The 24140-nt window shown below is 44.6% G+C and overlaps 1 protein-coding gene across 2 annotated transcripts in view; it reads left to right on the top strand.

Annotated features, from left to right (window-relative positions):
- The window catches only part of MYBPC2 (myosin binding protein C2), a 252762-nt gene that overhangs the window by 131322 nt on the left and 97300 nt on the right, over positions 1–24140 (top strand). For both annotated transcript variants that reach the window (XM_078655074.1, XM_078655075.1), the window contains 5 exons: positions 12711–12828; positions 13806–13851; positions 18063–18122; positions 19797–19981; positions 22097–22229. In XM_078655074.1, the coding sequence (XP_078511200.1) occupies positions 12711–12828; positions 13806–13851; positions 18063–18122; positions 19797–19981; positions 22097–22229 (542 nt within the window). The remainder of the gene's footprint in view (positions 1–12710; positions 12829–13805; positions 13852–18062; positions 18123–19796; positions 19982–22096; positions 22230–24140) is intronic.

The following is a 24140-nucleotide window of genomic DNA, read 5'->3' as shown; positions in this document are numbered from 1 at the left end:
TGACACAACTTGCCCACAGAGTAAGAGGTGACAGTATGACTCAAATCAAACCGGGGATCAGATCTAACAGTCTTAAAACCGTCAGATATATTCAAAAATCTTTTTTGGCAAGAATCAGCACTACGGTGCCAAAGCAGCCAACCCCTGGGATTCATACTGGAAATGTTAAAGGAGGAATTAAGAAGCAGAGCCTGTATATCTTTAATGGACAATTGAGTAAAATTACTCCAATTCTCATATTCCTCCAACTCCGGGAAAGACGGGGTGTTTAACCTTTTAGATGTAGCCAATCCAAAGCATGTGGTCTGGGAAATGGTTTCATTTAAAAACAACATATGATTTGGGATGAGACATGCACGGTGCAAAGCCTCAGTGCCTTGTACCTGCCAGGCCCTTGAACCCCAAACTGATTTAAGGTCTATTGTTTCCTTCCATAACTCATAGCCCCTAGTAACTAATTGATCTAGGAAGGCCTTCGAGTACAACAATTTTGTATCGGTAAGTCTAACCTTGGACAGTGGCTGTTTGTGAAATTTAAAATAAAAGGACTCGGGATTGGACTGGTTAAAGTCAGTGAAATAAGTATACTTTTTAAGAAACGTTTCTGAACTCCCTTGTGTAGGAGCTGGGCAATGTTCCCACTGAGTAAAATTAACAGCCACCCTTCGGGAAGATGTTTTGTGTAAGAAGTGATTGCCATAATGTTGGTAACAGAACAATTCACCATAATTAGCAGATTCTAAATATAAATCCTCAGCATCAAAAGCAGCATAGTATTTCAAATCAGAAAACAAACTTTCCACAGCATTAACATCCCAATCATCAGAACGAATGTTTTGTTTCACCACATCCCCCATATTAACTCTTAGTACATTAGGAACATTAACGACTTCCGTTGGGCCATGAATCTGAAAACGAACTGCATCCCACGCGATTCCATCCAGAACAGGCCATGCTGTGATGTTAACCAAAGTCAAGTCTCTTTTTAATCTGTGTGTAGAATGTGAAGAGGAAAGTGGGGCCAATGTTCCATTTAAATGAGTAATGCAAGTTCTCTCCTCGACATAGTGTCCATTTATAATCCGAAAAAAATAAAACACAAAACCAATTGACATAAAAAGGTAAACCGAAAAAAGGACCAGCCAAATGTATATCCAAGGAGGAATCAAAAAATGTTTTTTAAACAGGCTAGCATATACCGCAATTTGAGAGGGTTTTTTCGAGGCAAGGGAAGCAGAGTCAAATGAAAATCTGGATTCCGTGGCTAAACGAGCTTGCAGGTCAGGCATGGACAAATCAGTGGGGTATGTATAGTCTGTCTCATCCATGTTAGTTCCGGGCAAACTATTTAATAATGGACTGGAAACAGCAGGTAATTCGATGGCCACCTCAGGTTCAATATTAGAGGCAGTGGGCACAATTGAATTTCTCACAATGGAAGGACAGGAAACAGCCGGTGTCATGCTAAGAAGAATCGGCCACTCTGTGTATCTTGACATTGTCAATAGAAATAAACCTGTTTTCCTTACGACCTGGAAGTGGTGGTAAAATGACTGTTCTTGTGCCCTTCACTCCAAGCACTGGGACTGGAGCTCGATAGGAGGGACCAAACTCTTTCTTGTTGTCGATCTTCTCTCGAACCAGTTCTCCAACTTGGGGTAGCCAGCCAACTACCGGGATCTGCAACGCATCATCCGAAGTGGAGGGCAAATGTTCCTTTGCAAGACTGTCTCTGGTCTTTTGTAGATTCTGTAAAACATTGCAATGTTCATCTGCGTCAAAGGAAGTGGCGCGAACCACAGAGTCTAGACCGTCAAGGTCAGGGACGTACATCTTGATGCCAAAGAGCATTTCGTATGGGGTCCGCCCACCCAGAGACCTTCTAGGGAGATTATTAAGAGCACGCTGCACGCCATAGAGGTGAGCCAGCCAGTTTCTGCCAGTGCCTATAACTCGGGCTGTCAAAGATTGCTTTAAATCACGGTTCATTCGTTCAACTACACTATTACCCTCAGGTCTGTAGGGTGACGAAAACTTGACTTGGACCCCCATCGAAATCATGGCATCCTTATACGCCTTAGAGGCGAAAGCCGGACCCTGATCCGAATGGAAGGTACCACAGGCAAAAATCCCTATAAAGATACGCAAATCTCTAATGACAGTCCGTGAATCAGCGCTGCGATGTGGCCATACCCACACAAAGCGTGTGCATGAGTCAACTGCTACTAAGATGTATTTATACGCAGTATCAGATGAAAATGGACCGCAGTGATCTAAATAAACACAGCCTAGCGGTTTATTAGAAATGTACAACTGAGGCGGACGCGTAGCAGTTGAAGGTTTAATCTGCTGGCATATGTCACAAAGAAGGACATAATCACGCGTCTGTTTGTACAGCCCCCGCCACCAGAAACGTAATTGTAATTGAGTTACAGTGGCCGAGACGCCCGCATGCGCAGACGCCACACCTTCATGAGCCGCTGTAATCAAGTCTGCTCTGCGATCCGAGTTGGGAATCAGCCGTTCCCCAACATCAGGAATTGTCACAAAAGGAACCTTTTCGGGACTTAAGTGGTATTTATACTTCGAAGGGAATCCCGCAGGATGTTTACTTCCCTTCTCAGAGGCAGCAATCGCTGCCAAGATGTCGCTATCAATCTTGGTTTTAGACCTAGTAACTGCTGCAACTAAGTATGTAGATACTGCTGATTTCGCCGCTTCATCAGCAAGCGAGTTGCCAACAGCGTGAACTCCCACGCGCTGATGACCGAGAGTATGAATCACATAAACGAGTGGCAACATAGCCTTAAGCTCTGCCACTCGAACCCAGATCATTTTATGTTTTATTGCGCTACCCTTGGAATCATGAAAATCATTTTGAATCCAAAAGAACAAGTTTTCATTGTAAGACTGGACACAGTAGTAAGAATCACTTACAATTAGAGTAGTAACACTTGGATCTGCGTACTCCAAAGCTAGTAAGAGAGCACGAAGCTCCGCCAATTGTGCGGTGCAATCGCCCAGGGGCAACGTGTGTACCTCCCTGGAAATGAACTCATCATTCAACATAGCACCGACCACAATGGCGCATGCGGAAACGTAGGCATGTTTAGAGCCATGCGCAACCTGCGCCGACCCATCAGTGTAAATGATGCAATGGAAGTCCTCCAAAGGTCGCATCGCCAGAGGAGCAGGATGAACGAATTCATACTGCAAGTACTCCTGCGACCGTAAGGAAGCGTCAAAAATAAACATGACATCCGTGGATGACAATGACGCAGCCCACTGAATCCACCGAGGGTGCAAAGCCTTTGAATTCGGTACACTGGCTTTCGTGACTGCCTCCAAGTGAGGACAGGGTGTTACCACTAGCATGCGTTTCCCCTGAGACAGTGCTCGTTCCTTTAGAATAGCCATCTGTACAGCAGTTAAAACCTTTTCCACTGTGGGAAACCGCATCTCAGCCGAAGTGTACAAGTGTGACTTGTAAGCAATAGGTACTGTGTCACCTTCATTAAAAGTGAGGTATGTGAAACCCACCGTCCCGGGAATTATTCTTATTACCAGGTTGGTGTGGTTATCACGAGTCAGTAAATATTTAGAAGCGAGCAGATCAGCCTGCAAGGATTGCAAAATGGCTGAATGCTCAGGCAGCCAGCATGATTTCGAGAAAGTTGGTTGTATCAAAGCATACAAAGGCTTGATACGCTGGGCATATTCCGGAATGTAAGTCCTGCCGAAATTCAAATAGCCCAGTAAAGATTGTAATTTTTTCAGTGTTGTTGGAGCGCGCAATTGTGCGCACTTCTCTAAGAAGTGAGGAGCCAAACCTCTACCTTCATTGTTGAGCTCATAGCCCAAAAACAACACTGTGTGTTCAGCAATGTGCGATTTTGCAAAGTTAAATTTGTAACCCATGTCTGCGAAGTTGCAAATAACAGAATTTACACGACACAGATGCTCCCAAATATCGTCGTCTGTGAGATATATGTCATCCACATACGAAAAAGCATCAGGGTCGAGTGCCTCCAGAATAGAGACAATACGAGCGGTAAATATACCAGGACTATTCTTGTAGCCCATTGGAAGACGCCGGAATTGCTTTTGGACTCCAGCGCTCGTAAAACTGGTCCATTGGGAGCTAAAGCTGTCCAATCTGTGGGCATAAAAACCATTGGATATGTCAAGCGTTGTCTTGAAACGCTTACGCACGAGACTATCCACTAGGGCAGAGCCGTGGGTATTCTGTACAGCACAGTTACGGCAATGCGAGTTTAAATGCCGGTAATCCAAAACCAAACGATATGATCCGTCAGGTTTGTTCACAGTAAAAAGGGGATTATTCATCGGTGACACACACGTTTCAATAACTCCCTGATATTCCAATTGTTCAAGGATTTCCGCGACGGAAGATTTTGCTTCACGTCGAATGGGATATTGAGGTTGAGGCTGCGGCTGAGACCGCAACGGAATTTCGTGGCAAGGCGACAATCTATCCCAACCACATTGGTTACGGTACAGAGCCGGCGCGAGAGCCCGAGCCCACTCTTCTGCAAAATGCTGCGCATGCTCTTTCGAGACAGTGTTCGCGAAACTGGGTAGGATCACCTCCTCCCCTCGCGGCGCAGCGAGCACAAAAGGTGGGGGCCAGTCAGCCTCCGAAAGTAAAATATCATATGTAGAAGACAGATTCTCCCAAAACACACCTTTAACGGTACGCTGTATGTCACCTTCAATTAACAGGACAATTTCATATAGTCTTTCAGGGGGAGCAAGTCTCGTATCCGCTGTTTCTATCACAACGTAGACATCAGTCGCTGTCACCCTCAGTAGTGGACGCAGCGCCTCTCTGACTATGGTTATCTCCGCCGCGCTGTCCAGCAAGGTCAGAGCCCACGTCAGATTCCGAAGCCGCGTTCTCACTATCTGTGGCATATCGATGCGCTGTTAAGGCTGCGACTTTCTTTTTCGCAAACTGCGGACGCCTAGGCGTAGAATCCTCCTGCTTCACTGCGCCGTCCGTCTGGCGGGACTGACCACGTCCTTGTTGGCCACCACGTCCACGTCCACCCCCTCCTCCTCCACCGGTCTTCGGGGCCGATGTGTCCTGAAAGGAACGAGGAGAGCGTAGATCAGAACCCTGAAAACGATCAGGCGATTTAATCATCGCGCGGTCGCGCAAATCATAAACTTTTTCGGGTGGCGCAGGAGCTTGTATTGCAGGAAAAGGACCCTGAGTCTGCGTAGTCTGCTTCCCCTGTGTCTGTTTTTTAGGCCAATTCTGTTTTTTGGACTTGGGCTGGACATCTGTCACTGCAGATTGTCCCTGAGGTTGTTTTTTATCCTTCACTGGAAAATATTTCAGACCTCTACTTGTGCGGCCAATTGTCTTATAAGCGGCCACCACAATCTTTGCTAACTGGCGGGGTTTGTCGGCATCGGGCAGAGCAGCCAAAGCATTCGACACCTGAAAGTTAACTGCATCTCCTTTAACATTGGAGAGAATGAGATCACTTACAATCTCAAAAGAACCACACAGGCGCATACCCAATTCAACCGCTGCCTCCGGACCGTGATCATTCTGAACACGTCTAATGATTTCAGGCAGGGCAGTCATAGACGGGGTGCCGAAGCACCTCGTATAAACCGCCGCAAAAGTTTTACCCCAGCTTTCACAGTCAGCAAGTTCAGGAGTAATATCCTTCGGTAGAGTAATCGTTAACATTCTATGTTTATCAGCAGGAGTAGAATTCGGAAAAACCGCCTCCAGCTGATCAAACTTCTCTGCTAGCCAGAATGGGAAGTCATCGTTGTCAACAGGACGCGCACCAAAAACCGAATTTACCATCACTGGATTGAGACGCATTCCGCCTCGTTCCATGGGAGCGGCCGCACCCCCCTGGGGACCACCAGGAAGATGTCGACCGATGTATTGCACTAAAGCACGAATCACGGAAATGGAAACTACATGTAGCCTGCGAATTTCTGCCAGGGTACAAGCCCCGTGATTCGGGTGCGGGGTAAAGCCACCCAACGCAGGCCAATTTGTACCTGGAATTGAGAGTGGACCTAACCTCGCAGGGGACAAAGAGTGGGGGAGGGCGCCATCAAACCAAACTCGATGCTGCCAATGATCAATAGGTATTTCCAATGCCCTGTACGGCGTATATTCAGCCGGGACATCCGAGGCGGTGTAGGAGTGGAACAAACCAGAATTAGCGTCCACAGCCGGAAACGTAACCCAAGAGTAAAACAACTCGTAAGGAAACGCCGGATCTGCACATACCACGAAAATCACAGCCATCCCATCTACTGGGACCTGGTACGTCTGAAGATGGTTGCGTACAGCTACGCGACTATGCTGCGCAATAGCCACCGCTGCCGCCATTACAGAATTGGAAACAAGAAAACACAAAGAATACTTTGTAGCACAACTGGGTAGTAATTCAAAGAAACCGTTTAAGTAAGAATCAAGCTTGAATAAAGACCTATTTCAAAAAATAGGTAGGTTTCACCAACACCCCGTTTTCCGGAAACGGACGTGAAGGGGTTAAGGCATGAACGATAAACTACTCGAGTGTCATGATATAAGACCACCGAAACCGTTGGGCGCCATGTTGCAGGGTTTCTGTACTCACACAGAACTGTGCACAGAGGAGTGGAACCTCGGCAAATTAGGGTGTCCCAAAACTTACCTTAGCAACCAACTCACCCCTTACCGAGCTAGCTACAGTGTCTCATTGGACATATCAAACTCCCAATGTTTAGACAAACCAGAACATGAACTTACAGTACCTCAGGGTACGTGGGACTCATGAACACTCTTTCGTTATATTATCATTACAAACCAGAACATGGAGTAAAGAAGACACATGTGCATTTGAAATGTTTATTTACTAATGCCGTCTTCTCAGGCGCAGTATCTTAGATAATACAAGTATACTTATTATCAGTATCAAAATTATCAGCATAGTTACTAAGACATAAAAAGCGAATGGTGACAGCATGTTAACATGCTGTAATGAATAAGAGTTAACAACACTTATATCTCACCCTCCCTAACACATATATTATATTATTAGCTAAGAAGGTCTCTTTGGGTTGTTTTAGGGCGGGCCCATACCTTAGTGTCCTAGCATGAAGGAATCACATCTGCATACACCAGCTCTCTTCTGCATGTGCACCGCATCAAGTGTGTTAACAATTCTCGTGCAAAGCAATATCAATCCCGCCTCAAGCCCAAGTTGGCAAAGCCTGCACTTGTGTTATGACTATGAAGGCGTGGAGATCAGACCTCATAACAATTCCATATCGTGTTGCTCCTGAAACTTCAGCACTCTCCGTGCAGACATGGTTTATTAAACAAAACTGATATCAGAGCAATAACATATTATTCTCACATACACCACGGCAAACCACTAGGTTGAAAGCTAAGTCAACAATTAAGGGTCGTGTGCAGAAGTTGCAAGAAAGGAAAAATGGCGTTTAAATCTCAAATGTACCTATGCTAACTTAACACGATATAAGGATATATAGGAGCTATACAACAAAGGTAAAGCAGAGGGGCGCCGTGTTTCACACCCCCTACCATTAGGTATCCCTGATGATACAACCTCAACCCCAAGCATGGCAAACTTTCTTGAAGAGAGCAGCCTGGATGAATCTTTTGACGAGGCTGAAGACTGGAAAGGTATTTTTATGAGCTCTATAGCTGAGCTGATTAAATCCTTACTATCTCCTTTGGAATCTAGACTACAAGGTATTGAAGATCAATTGCAGGCCTTAAATCTGGAATTAAAAGCCAGACCAAACGCTCCTGCAAAAAAGACAACTGACGGACTGGCACCGGCTGGTGCTAGACCACCACTGTCTAATACACAAGTAGTAGGGAAAAATCTTACCCCAAAAGTGTGCTCGTCCAAAAAACCACCAACCAAGGTTAATACAAATAGTAGCAACAAATTGCTCTCTACTGTGCCAAGTGTACCCCAGAAAGTAAATGGCCCCACTATTGCTGTCCCCACACCTCCCATTACTCCTGGTCCCAAACCACCCCATCCCATCCAGCGAATATTAAATTACGGCGGAATATTAATTTGCCATCTGATGCCCATCCTTATGTAATTGTTCTAACTGGAGTTCCTGAGCTTCCCCCCTCGTCATCAGAATCGTACTGGGCTCTTAAAAACAGTCTGCCACTGGTTAGACAGAAACTACCCACTCCCGCCCAACACTCGTAGTAATCTACTTATGCTGGAGAGAGCACCTTGGGTGGGTGAGAATCCAAAAAATCTCCAGGGTGACTGTATAGTCGTCACATTTGAGGACCCACGTACGGTGGAGTATATTTGTGCTAGACCTTCATGTGACATCAATTCCCCCATTCTAGTCAAACCTCTCTCCTATTTCTATATGCTTGCAGACCATCGCAGCAATAGGTGGAGTTGGTTAAGGCCCTCTAATTACATAAGAAGGGGGTTGAGAGAAGAGCCCTCTCAGGATCACATTGTGAACTATTGGGATGGGGGTGAGGAGAGAGGATGGAGCACAGTACAAAGAAGAGTAGGTAGGCCCCCTTTTGGGTTTAATCAGCCCCAGGGGGAATGGTTCGGACATCAGCATAATCCCCCTCCATTACCCTGTTTTAATCGTTTTAGTGCCCTAGAAGCAGTCGATTGACATTTAATTTATGCCTCCGGACAAAAGGTTTTGATGGAGGAGATAAGGCCACCAGAGGTTACATCCACACTTGGAGGAAAGATTGAAGTGCCTGAGGATAATGTGGCCACTAGAAAGACTGAATTGGACTGTCCCCCATCGCCTATAACCATTGTAACAAATGTTGCTCTTTCTCCAATTAAGATCTTCTCATGGAATATTGCAGGATTGAGGAAAAATCTTGAAAATCCGGATTGGAACGACTTTATTGATCCTTTTCATATTTGTTTGTTCCAGGAAACCTGGAGCTTGTCCCCACAATATAAAAACGGATATTCCACATATTTTGTCCCAGCAGTTTCTATAGGAAAAGGCCGCCCCTCAGGTGGCCTGCATATTTGGGTAAAGGTTAACCTGAATTGTACTGTTATTACACATAATACACAGTCCAATGACATCTTGCACATTTCTTTGAAAAGCCCAAATGGGGAAATTGTTCATTTGTTTAGTGTTTATGCAAGAGGGGTTCAGGGTGGTTTAAAATCACAAACTATCGAGCTGTTAGATATAAAACTGTCCGAGCTTCCACCTAGGTCTAAAATCCTGCTGCGGGGCGATTTTAATTGTACATTTGAGCCCCTAGATGATGAGGATGTTTTGGGTTTGAATTCTGAAGACTGGAGACAGGCCATACCTCCATTAGCGCTGGCCCCTATTAAGAAGTGGACTGCTAGAGCTATACAGTTGAATGCACTAGCTTTGGAGCATAATTTACGGGCACTAAATGGGCGGACTATCTCTGATCGGGAAGGGGCAATGACCTATAATAGGATAAGTTGTCCTTCGCGAATTGATTACATCTTTTTAGATGTTCATTCTTGGGCTAGTTTAAAAGATATGGAGGTCAGGCAGTCCTCATACAGTGATCACAACCCATTATGTATGGAAATTATTGGGCACAGGGGTTTAGTAACAATGGGGGTCTAGAGATGGTCACAAAGGAAGTTCTCCCCTCCAATTGTAACCGGAAACTGAGGTGGGAGGTGGTAAAATGTGAAGAGGAGAAAATTAATAATATCATGGATTTAGTTAAAGCAGAAACCTCTAGTCTTGCAGCGGTGGATTGGGGAGAGGTCTCTTCTGCGGGGCACAAATTATTGGGTCAGTATAAAAAACTCACAGACAAGATAGGAGAATATTTCCTTAAAAACACCCCAAGGAACTCCGCGGTGGCCAATAGACCGCCGAAGGCAAACCTGTGGTATACAGCCGAATGCAGAGCCAAAAGAAAGGCCATTGGTTCAGCGATAAAACTAAAGGATCTGACGGCAGTAAGACTAGCTAGAAAGGAGTATCGTGGTTCAATTGCCTTAGCAAAGAAAAACTGGGAGGAAGAGCATTGGCAGCAGCTTAAAATTGCTGCCAGTGGAAAGAATTCCACCATTTTTTGGAAACTGATTAATACGTTGGACCGGAGGGGTACCGATCTTATTTTAAATCATATTACAGAACAACAATGGCACGCTCATTTTTTAAAATTGTATAGTGATGTTGCCGATCAAACTCCCCTGTCTTCACCAATAGAGGGTAGCAATAGCAATCCAGGTTTGAAGTTGACTGGTAATGAAATGGAGTTGACTGGAAATTAAATGATATTCTCCCAGCAAGAAGTTAAGGCCGCTATTCTAAATATACTTCTAGGCAAAGCGGCCGGCCCAGATGGTCTGCCCGGTGATCTTCTATTACATGATCCCATAATCTGGGCAGAGTATATAGCAAACTTAATGACCAGTTAGGCCATCCCGTCCCGGAATCATGGAAAGGGGCGGAGGTGATCACGATTTTTAAAAAAGGCAACAGAGAGGACCCTGCCAACTACAGACCAATTAGCTTAATTGATACTATCCAAAAGGTAGTTGGCAGGGTCATTATAAATCGTGTTGAGACATGGCTAATGGATAATGATATTCTTACCCACTTCCAGGCGGGTTTTAGGCAGAATGTCGGTGCAATGGACCAAGTCTTCCGGTTTTGTGCGGTCTATTGGAAGTCAGTATCAATTACCAAGGGCTGCCTGTATCTGGCTTTCATCGACCTGAAAACCGCATTTGACGTTATCCCACGCGCCAAGTTATGGGAGATTTTACAAGCTATGGGGTTTCCCAGCTCCTTGTTGCAACTGGTTATCAAATTGCATGAGGATAACTATGCAAGGATAAGATGGGGGCGCCAGGGTCAATTGACAGAGAGGGTACCAGTCAGCAGGGGGGTACGGCAGGGATGTGTGATGGCGCCGACACTGTTCTCCCTTTTTATAAATGGGGTGGTGGACCATTTGAGGGAGGACCCGGCAGATGCCCCCGTCCTTGCCGGGGAGAAAACCCCGACACTTCTCTTTGCTGACGATACCCTCCTGATGTCCAAGACCCCTAAGGGTCTCCAAAAATTGCTTGACCGTTTTTCCCTTTTTTGTAACGATCGTGGGCTAACTGTTAACACCTTGAAGACAAAGCTAATGGTTTTAACTCCAAACAGAAAGGTTAGGAAGGTTCACCTTACTTTGTGTGGATCCCCTTTAGAGGTTGTTAACGAATTTGATTATCTTGGGGTGAGGCTGTCTAACAATATGAGTTGGGATTCGCATATCTCAAAAATGGTTCTAAATCTTAAAAGGGTGTCCGGTGCAATATTAAAGAACCAGCGCCTCTCGATTAGCAGACCGGTTGCCCCTGCCTTGGTAGTCTATGAAGGGAAGGCCTTGACCTCGGCAGTTTATGGCTCCGAATTATGGGGTGCTGAAAATACTAATGCACTGGCAATTGCGGAAAATAAGTTTATCAGAGATTTAGTCTCACTTCCAGCCTCTACCCCTTTGCTACCCTTATTTTTTGATTTGGGTAAAAAATCGATTTCGGACAAAGTTCAATTAAGGCCGCTGCTATTCTGGGTACGCCTTAGAAGAACCGAGGAACTAGCCGGGTACACTCGAGTGCTGGACGAGTTAATAAACCTAAATGTTTCTCACCAAATAAAGTGGCTTAACAACCTTAAGAAATTAGTAAAATCAAAAGGTCTGGGGGAGTCCTGGGCGTCACAAGTCCCCCCTACAAAGCAAATTGTAAAGAAATTATACTGGGATTGGGTTGAGTCCAAGATCAACAATAACTCAAATCTGGGGACTTTAACGACGAACTTTCTTAATCATAAACCCTCTATGAAGTTGGAACCATTTATGGATTTCATACAAGTAGCAAGAGATAGAACTTTGTTCTTGAAATTAAGGTATGGCACACTGCCCCTTAAAATTTTATAATCTTACAATATGCTCTTAAGCTTACTCTTGATGGGGACACCTAATTTGAGAAGCACCACAATTTGCGTCTCTCGTTGGTCTACACATTACTCTATATATGAGATTAGTGGTAGGTAACCTGGGCATGGGAAGCTGTGTGATCATAACTGTCTAATAATGCTACAATGTGTCCCAAAACATATTCTTAATAGGAAAACTCACACTAGCCATATTATGCAGTTGCTGTGATCTACAACTCACGAGCCATGATCTACAGCCAAGTGTTTTTAGGAACACAGACACTAGAGTGATTATGAGATTCATGTCTACAGAACTCACAAGCAAATGCATATAGTGGATACCTACATAGATCTCTTTTTCCTTGTACTTGTGAACAATGTCACTCAGATCAGTGACTCTAAAGTGTCCGTACAATCCCTGGGGTCTGATTCTACTATGCCCTGCCACACAACAGTGGCTGCCATCACTGCGGCTAGATGAGTGGTAAAATTCCCATCTTATTGCATTGCCTCACCGCACAACAAGCTTTGCTTTAAATTCTTGGTGAAATTATGTGAGATTGTAGCAGTAACATGAGTCTTCCCTGGCTGCGTCATTGCCTTCAGCAGCATTAAAGTGGTAGACTGCTGTGACACTGTGATCCAGTTGCAGTGATGAGAAGTGTAGGAGTAGTGTGCATGTTTTAAATGTCTTAGTCAGTCATTGATCACGATACTCTGTTGCGATCCTTTTCCTACAGATTTACACATATGAGCTGAGGATTGGAAAAGCAACGATTGCAGATGCCGGTGGATACAGATGTGAAGTCACATCAAAGGACAAATGCGACAGCTGGTCCTTCAATGTCGAAGTAGAAGGTAAGACCTGAGGCTAAGAAGAATGAAATAGAGCAGATAACCCCAGATTACCTGCAGGTCAGGAGCCTAGGGTTGAGGACTGGTTTATATGGCAGATGAACATTCATAATCATGTTGAGACAGCAGAGCCCATGCGAAACAGTTCCAGACTCTGCAAAACCACAAATGTCTGAAAAAACATACATTGAAAGACTTTAGGGTTGAGTAAAAACTGAAACCTAACGAGGTTTGGTAGTTCAACTCAACAATGGCACCAAGGCAGCTATGGTCAAACTTTAATGCACAGGCACATAAATTTGAGGATTGTCATGGTGCATTGGTGATTTTTACTTGTAGAAAATTAGCCAGTTCAGATACTAGAAAAACCCTAACATCCCCAGGGACCCACGTGGTGCACTGATTGATATCTTGTGATAACTGTGCCTCTCATCTTAACCTAGGGCTTGATTAGAGTTTGATGGATGGGTTACTCTATAGCGAACGTGACGTGTTTCCTGTCCGCCATAGTACAAGCGCGTTATATCGTAAGATGCTCCTAAAAAAACAGACTGGATATCCGTCGCGTTTGCGACTGAGTAACCGTCCTTAAAACTCTAAATCGGCCCTTAATCAGAACAGTCATTTACTGTCATCACTTTGAGACTGGTAGAATATATTTGTTACATTCTGACGTCCTAATAGCGGTCGCTTACAGAAAACACCAGTGGGGAATTCAATTTGTACAGGCGATGATATAGTCCCATGATGATGGTCTTCCTTTAGGTGAAAACTCATGTTCGTTTAGTTAAGTTTCCTCAATGCTCCACTTACTTATTCCATCCAAGGCCATAGTTTCACTTCTTAAAGATGTTGAACACTGTCTCTGGTCACCTCCAAGCTGAGATTTAACCTACTACCACCTAATGTTTGCACTTTGAGGCAGAATGACCCGAGCGTTCACTGCTGATGACATCTCTTTTGGCCTTTTCTCTTCATAGCACCAGCGGCAGACACCGGCAACATCCTACAAGCTTTCAAACGAGCGTAAGTGAAGATCGTCACGCATTGCTTTTAAAAAAAAAGTTTTATATAGCGCTAACTCAACCCGAAGGTATTGGATCGCTTTACATGAGCGCTAGTTATGTTATAGAAGGATACATTCATTTTTTTGGTAGGCATGGGGAGATAAAGGGCCGGATGTAGGTAATCCCCGATTACCGATTCCTAAATACCGAATCATACCGATTCAGTATTTAAGAACTGGCAATCGGGATGTAGGTATATTTACCGAATCAATTACCGAATTGAGGCCCGTAGGAATCAATGTCAATTACCGAATCGGTAAATACCGATTCGGTAAAATTACCGAATTTACAAGGGGGACAGGGTGTCACTTTGACACCCTGTTGCACCCCTGATTCTGGCTTGTGTGCCATGTGACACACATACATGCCCTTAGGGTATGTATGTGTGCCACATGGCACAGGTGTACATGCACAGATGTGCATGTACACAGGAATTCGTTATTTACCATGAGATAGTATTTCATGGTAAATAACGAATTCTTAAGGGCCTGTGGCACTATTTTAAGTGCCACCTACATCTGGAATTACCGATTCGGTAAATATACCGAGTCGGTATTTTACCGAATCTGTAAATTTACCGAATCTGTAAATTTACAGATTCAGTAAAATTCGGGCCCCCTACATCTCAAAAACCAATTACCGGTCGGTAACGGCCGATTTGGCCGTTACCGAGCGGTAATTGGCGACCTACATCTGGCCCTATGTAATTTGCCCAGAAACACAGGATGATAAGCTGACGATGAGACACAAACCTGGTTCCCATGTCCGGACTGGGATCCAAAACCGGCCCAGGCAAAGAGCTCGGTTGGCCCCAGGGAGGGGGGATGAGGGGTTGCTAGTGGAAAGCATTGTGCCGCTTTTGTTGCTGGGGACCGATATTGCAGCTATGCAGTAACAAAAATAGCCCCCGGGGGTCTAAAACCGCCCCCCCATGCCGGCAGCCCATTGAGGAAACGTCCGACCCTGCTGGGTCCCCAGTTCAAAAGTCAGCAGCCATCAGTACGTCTCTGGAATCAGCATCTAGTGATACCCCTTGGTTCAAGATGTACTTACTTTTAGCTTATGGATCAATTGGGGCTTCAGTTGATATATAGGGTTAGGGCAAAAGAGAGACTTGCTGAAGGGCTAGATTTTGCTCCTTCGTAGATCTATACATAGCTGGACCCACATGATAGTGATTTGCATCCTTGTTGGAAGGGTCTCTTGCAGGCGTCTCGTTCTTTCAACCAATCTGTTTACTCTGACTTTCATTCAATTGGAAGGGCAAGTTTACTCTGCTGCCTATGCCTGGCAGGACAGCAGTGGAATTAGGAAGTTGCAATACAGCGCTTTCTGCTAATGGGCTTCTGGAGTGCGTTCCTCCAGAATTCCACTTGCTTTTCTCCCCCCAATGTTTTCTCAACCTATAGTTGGCAAATAAAGACTTTTTTGGATGTCCCCAAATATCCCAAGCATCCTGAAAGTGCCACGCAAGCACTGGGGCACTAGGATAGGCTGATAAAAGCATACACATTACAAGATCCTTCTCCCTCTCATAGTGTAAGCCCTAAACCAATGTACGAAAAATCTGTTCCTGAGGAAAGTGTTGAGGTAGAATGGGAGCGAAATCGTACAGTGCTAAGGACCAGATTTCCAAACATTTTGTGCTGTGTTGAGTCACAAAAGTGACTCAAACCAGCGCATAATGTTTTTGTTGTTGTTTGCTTTCTAGCGCAAAACTTGTTGCCTAAAAGTATCGCAAAGCAGCCGAAGCACTGGTTTGCGTTTCTTAGCGTAAGGGCGCATTACCTGGGCATTTCCATGCAACCACCCATGCTTTTTTACTCAAAACCCTATTTACTAACAATAGTAGACATAGTTTTGCATCAAAAAAGGAACACCACTTGAAAGCATGCGTTAAAGGAAAAATGCTTTAATTTCTCCTTCTTTTCTGACTTGGCATGTGTGGTGCACAGCACAGCACACATACAAAGCAAGAACAGTTTTCAAGTTAGTCTAAGGATAGTATTTTGTACTTGAAGTGAACCCTTCCAGGACATAACCAATGCGAGAAGTACGCACATACCATTGCACTGGGGAGCAAAGGTGTCTGTGTGGTGCTCGGCAGCAAACTTCTGCACTGGTGCTAGTAAGAGGGGAAGAGAGTTCCATATCTCTGTAGATATGGTGCTCTTCTGCTCCCTCCCTGTCACACAACGCAGCACAGCATTTGTGCCTGCTTCTCTGCATTGGGTGACACTTAAAAAAATCTGTCCCTAAGTGTACTCCAACATACCAGTTACCTCTCTTGTATGACAGATTAAAAACAATGTTTTTTAAATGTGAGACACCAACATCATTATCCCGATTATTTACACAAGATTTGAGTGTATTTAATATTCTAATTAACTCTACACTATCTGAACATTTTCAATAATGAAGACTTGCACAGAATTAGATAGTCAACATAAGATGCATCATGTGATCATCAAATCATAAAGAATTTATAGTACATCTACAAAAATGTGCACAAAACAAGTCTGTTTTAGCCCAACTAGTACAAAGTGACATGCATCGTTAACAGATGATGGTCTCATCATAAGAATCAAAACCACCAGATATCTATAGCCAGGATTTAAAAAACTTAAAACCACTGCTTCAAAAAATGTTTTCATAAACAAACATATTCATATGAGATTGTAAAGGAACGCCGGGTTAGTCTTTAAAATTTCTTGAGTTAAGAATATCCTGGTCCCCCCGCCCCCGGGAAAATCGGCAGGGCAGTAGCAGAGCGAGTAACGTCTGACTGACGGTCCCCATGCACAATCCAGCCTAGTTGAGAGCTGGAAAGCCTCGGCTTTCCGAAAGCTCAGAATGCGACTGGCACCCACAACTAAAAGGCAGGCACCATATGCATGTAGATATCACCCACAGCTTGTACAGAGTTCTCTACAGCAACATCCACACATCAGCCCTCACAACTGGCTCTTACATTCCCAGCCTGCTCTTTCAAGGATGATATAGGAAACCCACTGCTGGGTCTACGCATCGTTTTATTGTAGGAGTTGGGACAGAAGCCCAGACTAAGAGCAAAAGTTTTTCTACTGATAGAAACCACCGAGGGAAATAGTTGGAGAAAGGTAATAGAATCAAGATGGGGTAAAACAAGAACAAAATGGAGGAAATGAAATCCGGGCAGATGGCAAAAGTCTGCAATGCCATTCTAGTGGCAGATTGTGTGCTCTACAAATATATGAATAACAATAACAACAGCATAGCTACATCAAAGAATAATTATATGAATAACAGAATAATGTTGACAGATAATGGACAGATGGAAAAGCGGGGATGTGGGGAAGAGGGATGAAAGATGGCCAAAGATGGGGATAGCTGAGGAAGAATGAGAGAGAGGGAAGAAGGCGGTCGAGAGATGGTTGGAACTCGAGGGCAGATTAAGAAAATGGGGAGAGCTAGTGGAAAGAGGGACACAGGAAGCAAGCAGATGAAGAAGATGGGCTCCACTGGACTAAGGTGGAGGATAAATGGTCAAAGCTTGGTAACAAATGAAGAGCGCTGGGAAAGGATACAAAGAAGCAGGGTAGAGGAAGTAGGTGGAGCAAGCTAAGGGAAGAAGGAGGCAGTAGGATAAAATGGGGAGAGATGAGAATCTCTAGATGAGGGACTTTTGGCTAGTCAGAAGAGGGTTAGCTGCAAGAATGTAGAAACAGTGGGAGGACAACAGAGAAAGATGGGTCTCGATATATATGGAGGGCCAGAGGGAGGGAGATGGAAACAGACGAGGGAAGACAGGTCTAGATGGAGGAAAATGAGGAGACCTAGAGGACGATGGGGAAAAAGATATCGAGATAGGGGACAATGGTGACACTCGAGGAAAGACAGGTCAAGATGGAGGAAGATGTCAGCAGAGACACGAGTCTGGAGACAGGTGGAGGAAGAAGATGAACAGTGTGAGAAATATGGAGCATGACTGGAGCAAAGCAGCTACATGATGGGAATAGCAGGAGTAACAATTGGCTTTCAATGAAAGAATTGACAGGCAGCTGGAGGCAGACGGGACACAGCAGAAGGAACTCCCCATGAGGCTAAGTCTGAAAGAAAAGCTTATGCATTGGAGGTGACGCCGCCGCAGAGACATCCGCCTGTCTAATATAATTTCACTCCATGTTTCAGGGGGGACGCAAAGGATGAAGATGCCGGAGAGTTGGATTTTAGTGCCTTACTCAAGAAAAGGTAAGGAGCAGTGTATTAATGTCTTTCCTTCAACCATAATTGGATTACTTGTGCATGGGGAGTTGGTATCCTGGTCTTGCTAATCCGTACCAAGGAACAATAGTTACTTAACTATTATGGGGAGATCTGATGGAAAATATAAGCCGCAGAACAGCGCCTACTCGATCACACTGAGTGCAGAGAGAAAGGGTGCATCCAGACATATTGTTCAGCACTAATAGACCATGCTATGTATAGGTGCAAAGAGATCTTGCTAAGGATTATTAAAGAAGATGGTCATGGACAGTCAAGTTGTGAGTCAGATAAAAGGTTATTTTGGTGTAAGGGATAACCATGTAGCACTCAGCATAGCATTAATAGTTGCAGGTGGTCGTTTATTTCTTCACATGAGGGAATTTCCATGTGGTAGGATTAAAATATTATGATTTTCATAAGCATGAGGTGGATACATGTTTTTCTTCATGGATTTTGTTTCATGGAAATAAGACAATTGATGCCTTTAACTGTGATCAATCACAGATGCCCGGAAGACAGGAGGCCGCTAGTTTGTTCAGGTACAACCAACCATTGTCTTTCGTTGATCATTGGCTTCTGTAGGTTTTAGGTCAATGGCTTGGCCACGTGGGAAAAGGTCACTAGTTTATCAAGGTTGTAAGAGACAATTGGTTTCTCCAAATGGGCATATTTGCCAGGTTTGTTCATCGAAAAGTAGAACACACCCTTATCCAGGATGGGAAACATTCCTTTATTTTAAACGTGTGAAGAGGTCACTGGTTTCTGTAAGAGACATGTGGTCACTGGCTGGTGCCAGAGAAAAGCATTTCCTTTTTTCTCCAGCTGCTCGGTTATGTCTTCCCATACTTCAGAAGGGACTGGTTTCTCCACATGGCATGAAGTCAATAAATACCCCATCTGGGGCATTGTCACTTGGTTTCCCATGTGACACCAGGTCACTGGTATCTCCATGTCACACCAGGTCACTGGTTTTCCATGTAGGGCAATGTCACTGATTTCCCTCATCAAACGTGATTATTGGTTTCTCTATGTTCTATGTAACTGGTTCTTTCAAGGGGTAAGACCTTACTAGTTTCTCCAAGTGGGAGATGACCAATGGTCTCTCCATGTAGAAGTGGGTGGCTCCTTCCCCCAGGAAGGAAATGTAACAGGTTTCCCATGCAGAAACACGTTGCTGGTTTCTCCATTTGGCATGTGGTAATTGTCTTTGGGTGTGGTGCAAAGTCACTGTTTCCACCAGGTGAAACGAAGATAGAAATACATTGCTTGTTCATCTAGTAAAGTGGCGAAGAGTTTCTCCCGGTTGCTTGTTCCTTTTTCCAGGATGAAGGAGGTCACTAATGAATACAAGGGGTGGAGTTTGCTGGTTAGTCTAATGAACAAGAAGTCCATGTTTCATGCAAAAGGGAGAAGATCCAGTAGATTTCCACATCTGGTGGTATACTTTTGTACATTCTCAAAGTTTACCTACTTCTTCAGGATGTTACTGATTGACTACCATGCCATAAACTGCGGAAATGGAATAGCTGTTTGCACCCTGTAAATAATGAATGTGGGAGGAGTTTCTCTGCTACCCTGACATCGTTTTTCTGATGCAGCTGGCGTAGAGATGTTCATGTCCAGAGAGCGACAATGACATATTACTTGTTCTCCCTCCAGAGAAGAAAAAGAGAAAAAGAAAGAGGAAGAAGGGATGGAGGGAATTCCACCAGACGTATGGGAGATGCTGAAGGGTGCCAAGCCCAGCGAGTATGAGAGAATCGCTTTCCAGTATGGAGTCACTGACCTCCGAGGCATGCTCAAGCGCCTCAAGAAGGCCAGAGTGGAGATCAAAAAGAGTGTTGGTAAGGAGACAAATGACACAAAAAGTAGAGCTCTGAATACACAGATATTAAGCAATATACCCCTTACTAGAGTGGAGAGCACGGTTAGGACACTTCTAGTCACTCAAAATTGCACAATGGCAACTTGGGTCCATGGGCGCCAAGCCATCCATAGTCTAAAGGGCCAGAGAGGTCTCAAATAAAGGGATATATTGCTTGAAACACTTGAGTTACCAAAAGTAGGAATAACTTATCTGGTATGACACATATAGTACTTTGTGCGTCAGATTAATCACATTGCTTTAGGTTTTGGCACTTTTCGTATATAGTAGGGTTTAACCAAAAGGTCACCGCTTGACCATATGAGTCAATAGAGCTTTAAACATGTCAACCATCGGACAGGGACCACAGAATACCTCAGGCTCAACTGGTCGTCTGTGTTTTTAATCTTGCCATTTATCCACTGTTTCCATAAATAAAGGTCTAAAGTCCTAGGGGAGCTATAGACAGTTTTAATTATCTAATCTATCTGACACTAAACCCACTATTATCACTGACACACGAGCACTTGGATGTATGACGTTACAACGCATGCTTTTACCACGCATGCTGTTACAACGCAGTTTTTACAACGCAAACCTTAACAACGCATAGCGCTTTGGGGTGCTGGATAGTGAATAGTTTAATTTACTATTCCAACTCCAGTCCCCGTGGACACTAGGGAAGGTGTTGGATAGTAAATTAAATCTATTCCCTATTCTAGAGCGCCCCCCAGCGCAATGCATTGTAATGGTTTTCGTTGTAAAACCTGCGTTGTAAAAGCACTGCGTTGTAAAAGTTTCGTTGTAAAGGATGTTTCCCCGAGCACTTAAATGGACAGCGATAAGATCCTAATTAAAGAGCGCCCGTTAAAGGGCCCGCTAGGCATTGCACCGCCAGCCTAGCGTGGTACAGAATACTATGATGAAGCATGCCACCTTGGTGTCTCAGCATTCTTGTCCCTGAAAGTATTTATTCCGTGCTTTCCTGTGGAGCGGATCACACTGTAGATCATACTATATACATTTGGAGCATCAAACAAATAATTTTATCTCGGGTCTCTCCAGAACGTCACATTTAATTTCCCTGGGTAGCACCATTTGTGCTCTGGCATAAAGAACAGCTGTAACTGTCTTGTTAGGTCCTTTGTAAATAATATGTAAATAATATAAACAAAATAGAAAGGGGCTTTCTGTCAATCCCCTTCAGCCATTGCTTAGTGAACGTGCCATTCAAATTTTGTATCAGCCCTCAAGACAGCACACGAGCAATAGGCAATGGGTGCACTCCCTTCAGCCGCTGCCATGTTGACAATGTCACTCACACTTTCGATCAGTCCAAATGATAGCCATTTGGGAATTTGAGTGTTAGCCATCACAAATGCCTCCATATTTAATGTTTTCATTTAATCCTGCACGTTGGAAAGTACTGCTCGGACACAGAGCTCATCTCCTAGTGCTATAGAGAGTGGGTATAGGAAATTGTATGCACACCTGATAGCTTTAATGCCTAAATATATTACCTTTTCCTGGCACTGCAGCAGCATTGTGTGAAAATCAAAATCATCCCTGGCAAAGATGTTCAGACCTGCCCCAGAGTGCAAGAGGCCATGCGTAGAAAGGGGCCATGGACGCTTGGTTGAGCCATGGCAGCCCACCCTGCTCTGAAATCACTATTAGCCCTTTTGATTGCAGCCCACTGTGAAAATGACAGCATGACTATCCCAGCTGTGCACCTGCAGGGAACTGCTCGCAGGGCACTGCAGGGACTGGCATGCGTCATACAAGAGTGCAATGTGTGTCATCCTGTCACTCAAACACATCATCGAGCGAGCCACACATTCTGCATATTCAGTGCTGCTCCATCCTGGTAGCAATGTCTTTCTGTCAAAGCATTTGCTCCTTTGATTGAGTATCAGCAGTGGACGCTCGACTACATGCGCGGTGTTTCTGGAACATACAATCTGCAGCCAGGGGAATCTTATTTGACTCACAGAAAGTTACCTGTGAGAGGCTAGGAATGTCTGCAAGGTAAGTTGTTTCTATACTCATCAAGTCTCCTTTCCTTACCTGATGGGCGTTGTTATTTCCATTCCAGCTATCTCAAAGAAACTTGAAGACTGCTACCAGGTGGACAAGGGCCAAAAAATCAAAATGTTCATTGAAGCTAGCAACCCGGACCTGCAAATCAAGTGGTTTAAGAATGGGACTGAGATCCGTCCAAGTGCCAAGTAAGTGTTCTCTGTAGGGCTTGGTTTGGGCTTGTTAAGCATCTTTGGAGATTCCCTTTCCTAGGAGAGTGCCAGAAGCCCTATGACTTTTTTCGTAGCTATTCCCCTGTTTTGTTTAGTCTTCACTTGGAGAGCCCTGTAAGAAGTTAGCGGTGTCACTTTACACAATTTCCTATATAGATAGCTGAAGACTTTCCTACAAAATCTAGCTCTTGGGAGCCATACTGCCTGGTATGCCTTGGAACATCTAAAGCTATGCTGATGTTGAGGATGTTGATGAGGTGATATGGCCAACCAGACTTCCTTTTCCATTAGCACCTCCGTTGCTCTTCTCCTCTTGCCTCATACTACCTGCAGTGTCATGACCACTCTGCACCACAACAACAATGGAAGACCCTTCGCAATCAAAGGACCAAGGCAAGGTCTGGGAGTTAATCAATGGCCTGGATAATCAAAAGAAATGACGAGGAGAGCTGAGTTGGATCCTACATATTGTGTAAACATATAATCTTAGCCTCTAGCACACGCCAATATAAAATGTATGAAGTCCTTTCAGATATGTTGAAATGTTCTCAGTTGTCTTTTTTATTCTTTCATACTGCTGTTTGGTTGTTATTGTTCTTACCCACAAAGCCGACACGTTTTTCGTTAGAAAGGGGATTAACACGGAACGTACTCAAGCACTGGCGTAACGAACCTTGAGGGGGCCTCCCTGCAAGCCAGCTCGGGGGCCCCCCTCTGGGCTCAATCAGGAGCCCTGTAGCCAGAATGCTGTGCTGATGGGGCCCCCTGGAGCTTGAGGCCCCCCGCACCGCAGGGGCTGCGGGGGCCTGTGTTATGCCCCTGTACTCAAGACTGTCTGTTCTTTACTAGTCCTCCTCATAGCCATTTGTAATTCCGTCCCTGTAAAGTGTACTGTTTGCCCTGTAGTATTTACCTCGTCCTCCAATGTCTTGAAAAGTCTGGTGAGGTTGTGTGTCAACGCCAATTTGAAGAAGCGGAATCAGTATAAGTAACCATATCTGGTAAGGTTATGAGTTTCTCCATACGCGTTGGAGAAAGTATGTTTACTGCTTGCAGTCTATGCTGCTTCCTGGGATTGGTTGGCCCAGAATGAAGGTACTAAGGGCTTACACCTAACAAATGACACCCTATCTTCATAGGAGGTCATGGGACTGAGAGGAGAAGTGGGCTGCCTGCATTCACATCTTGCCTTACATAGTACAAAACACAGCAAAGCGAATGAAACATAAAAAGGTCAAAATTGTGAGGATCCCTAATCCTGGGAGACCCTATAGACCTTGGTGATATCTTTGTATGGTCAAATGTAGGATCCTCTTACATATGGCCACCACGGGCAGCAAACCCAGGGGCCACCACAGGCGGCCAAAGGTCTAGCTACGCCACTGCCTCCCTCCGGGTGTCATGCTTCATCATCTGCCATCCTAATATGCCACCGCATTCTCTACTTGCGGGCCGACTACACCAATTCGGTAAATTGGAGCCTATATGAATGAAGGTTAGGGTGAGATCCACACAAAAGAAACGGAGATTAAAAATTCCAGGGCCTACCTTTATTAAACTGTGAGGTTGACAGGATGGAGCTACACTTATTCAGCGTGTATTTGAAGTGGTCCCTATGCTAAAATATGGAAAACCTCATGGAGGAGGTAAACAAGGGCCTTGTAGTCACACATTCGTCAAAGGTTGCACCCTGCAGATTCACCTATGCAGCATCAAATCTCCTCCCGACTGACTAAGTGTAGCTTCATTTAGCAGGAGAAAAGACATATATCAATGAGTGCAGTGTGTTTGTATGCCAGCTTTAAGTATATGATGTGTGATCTAAGCATCTAGAGAATAGGGATCCCTGCTCTTAAAGAAAGCTGTGGACACCCTGTGAAGTGATGG

Source organism: Lissotriton helveticus, chromosome 7, assembly GCF_964261635.1.
Source record: "Lissotriton helveticus chromosome 7, aLisHel1.1, whole genome shotgun sequence".
Lineage (NCBI taxonomy): Eukaryota > Metazoa > Chordata > Amphibia > Caudata > Salamandridae > Lissotriton > Lissotriton helveticus.
Note: the sequence above shows the minus strand (reverse complement) of the source record. Positions and strands in the feature narration are given on the sequence as shown.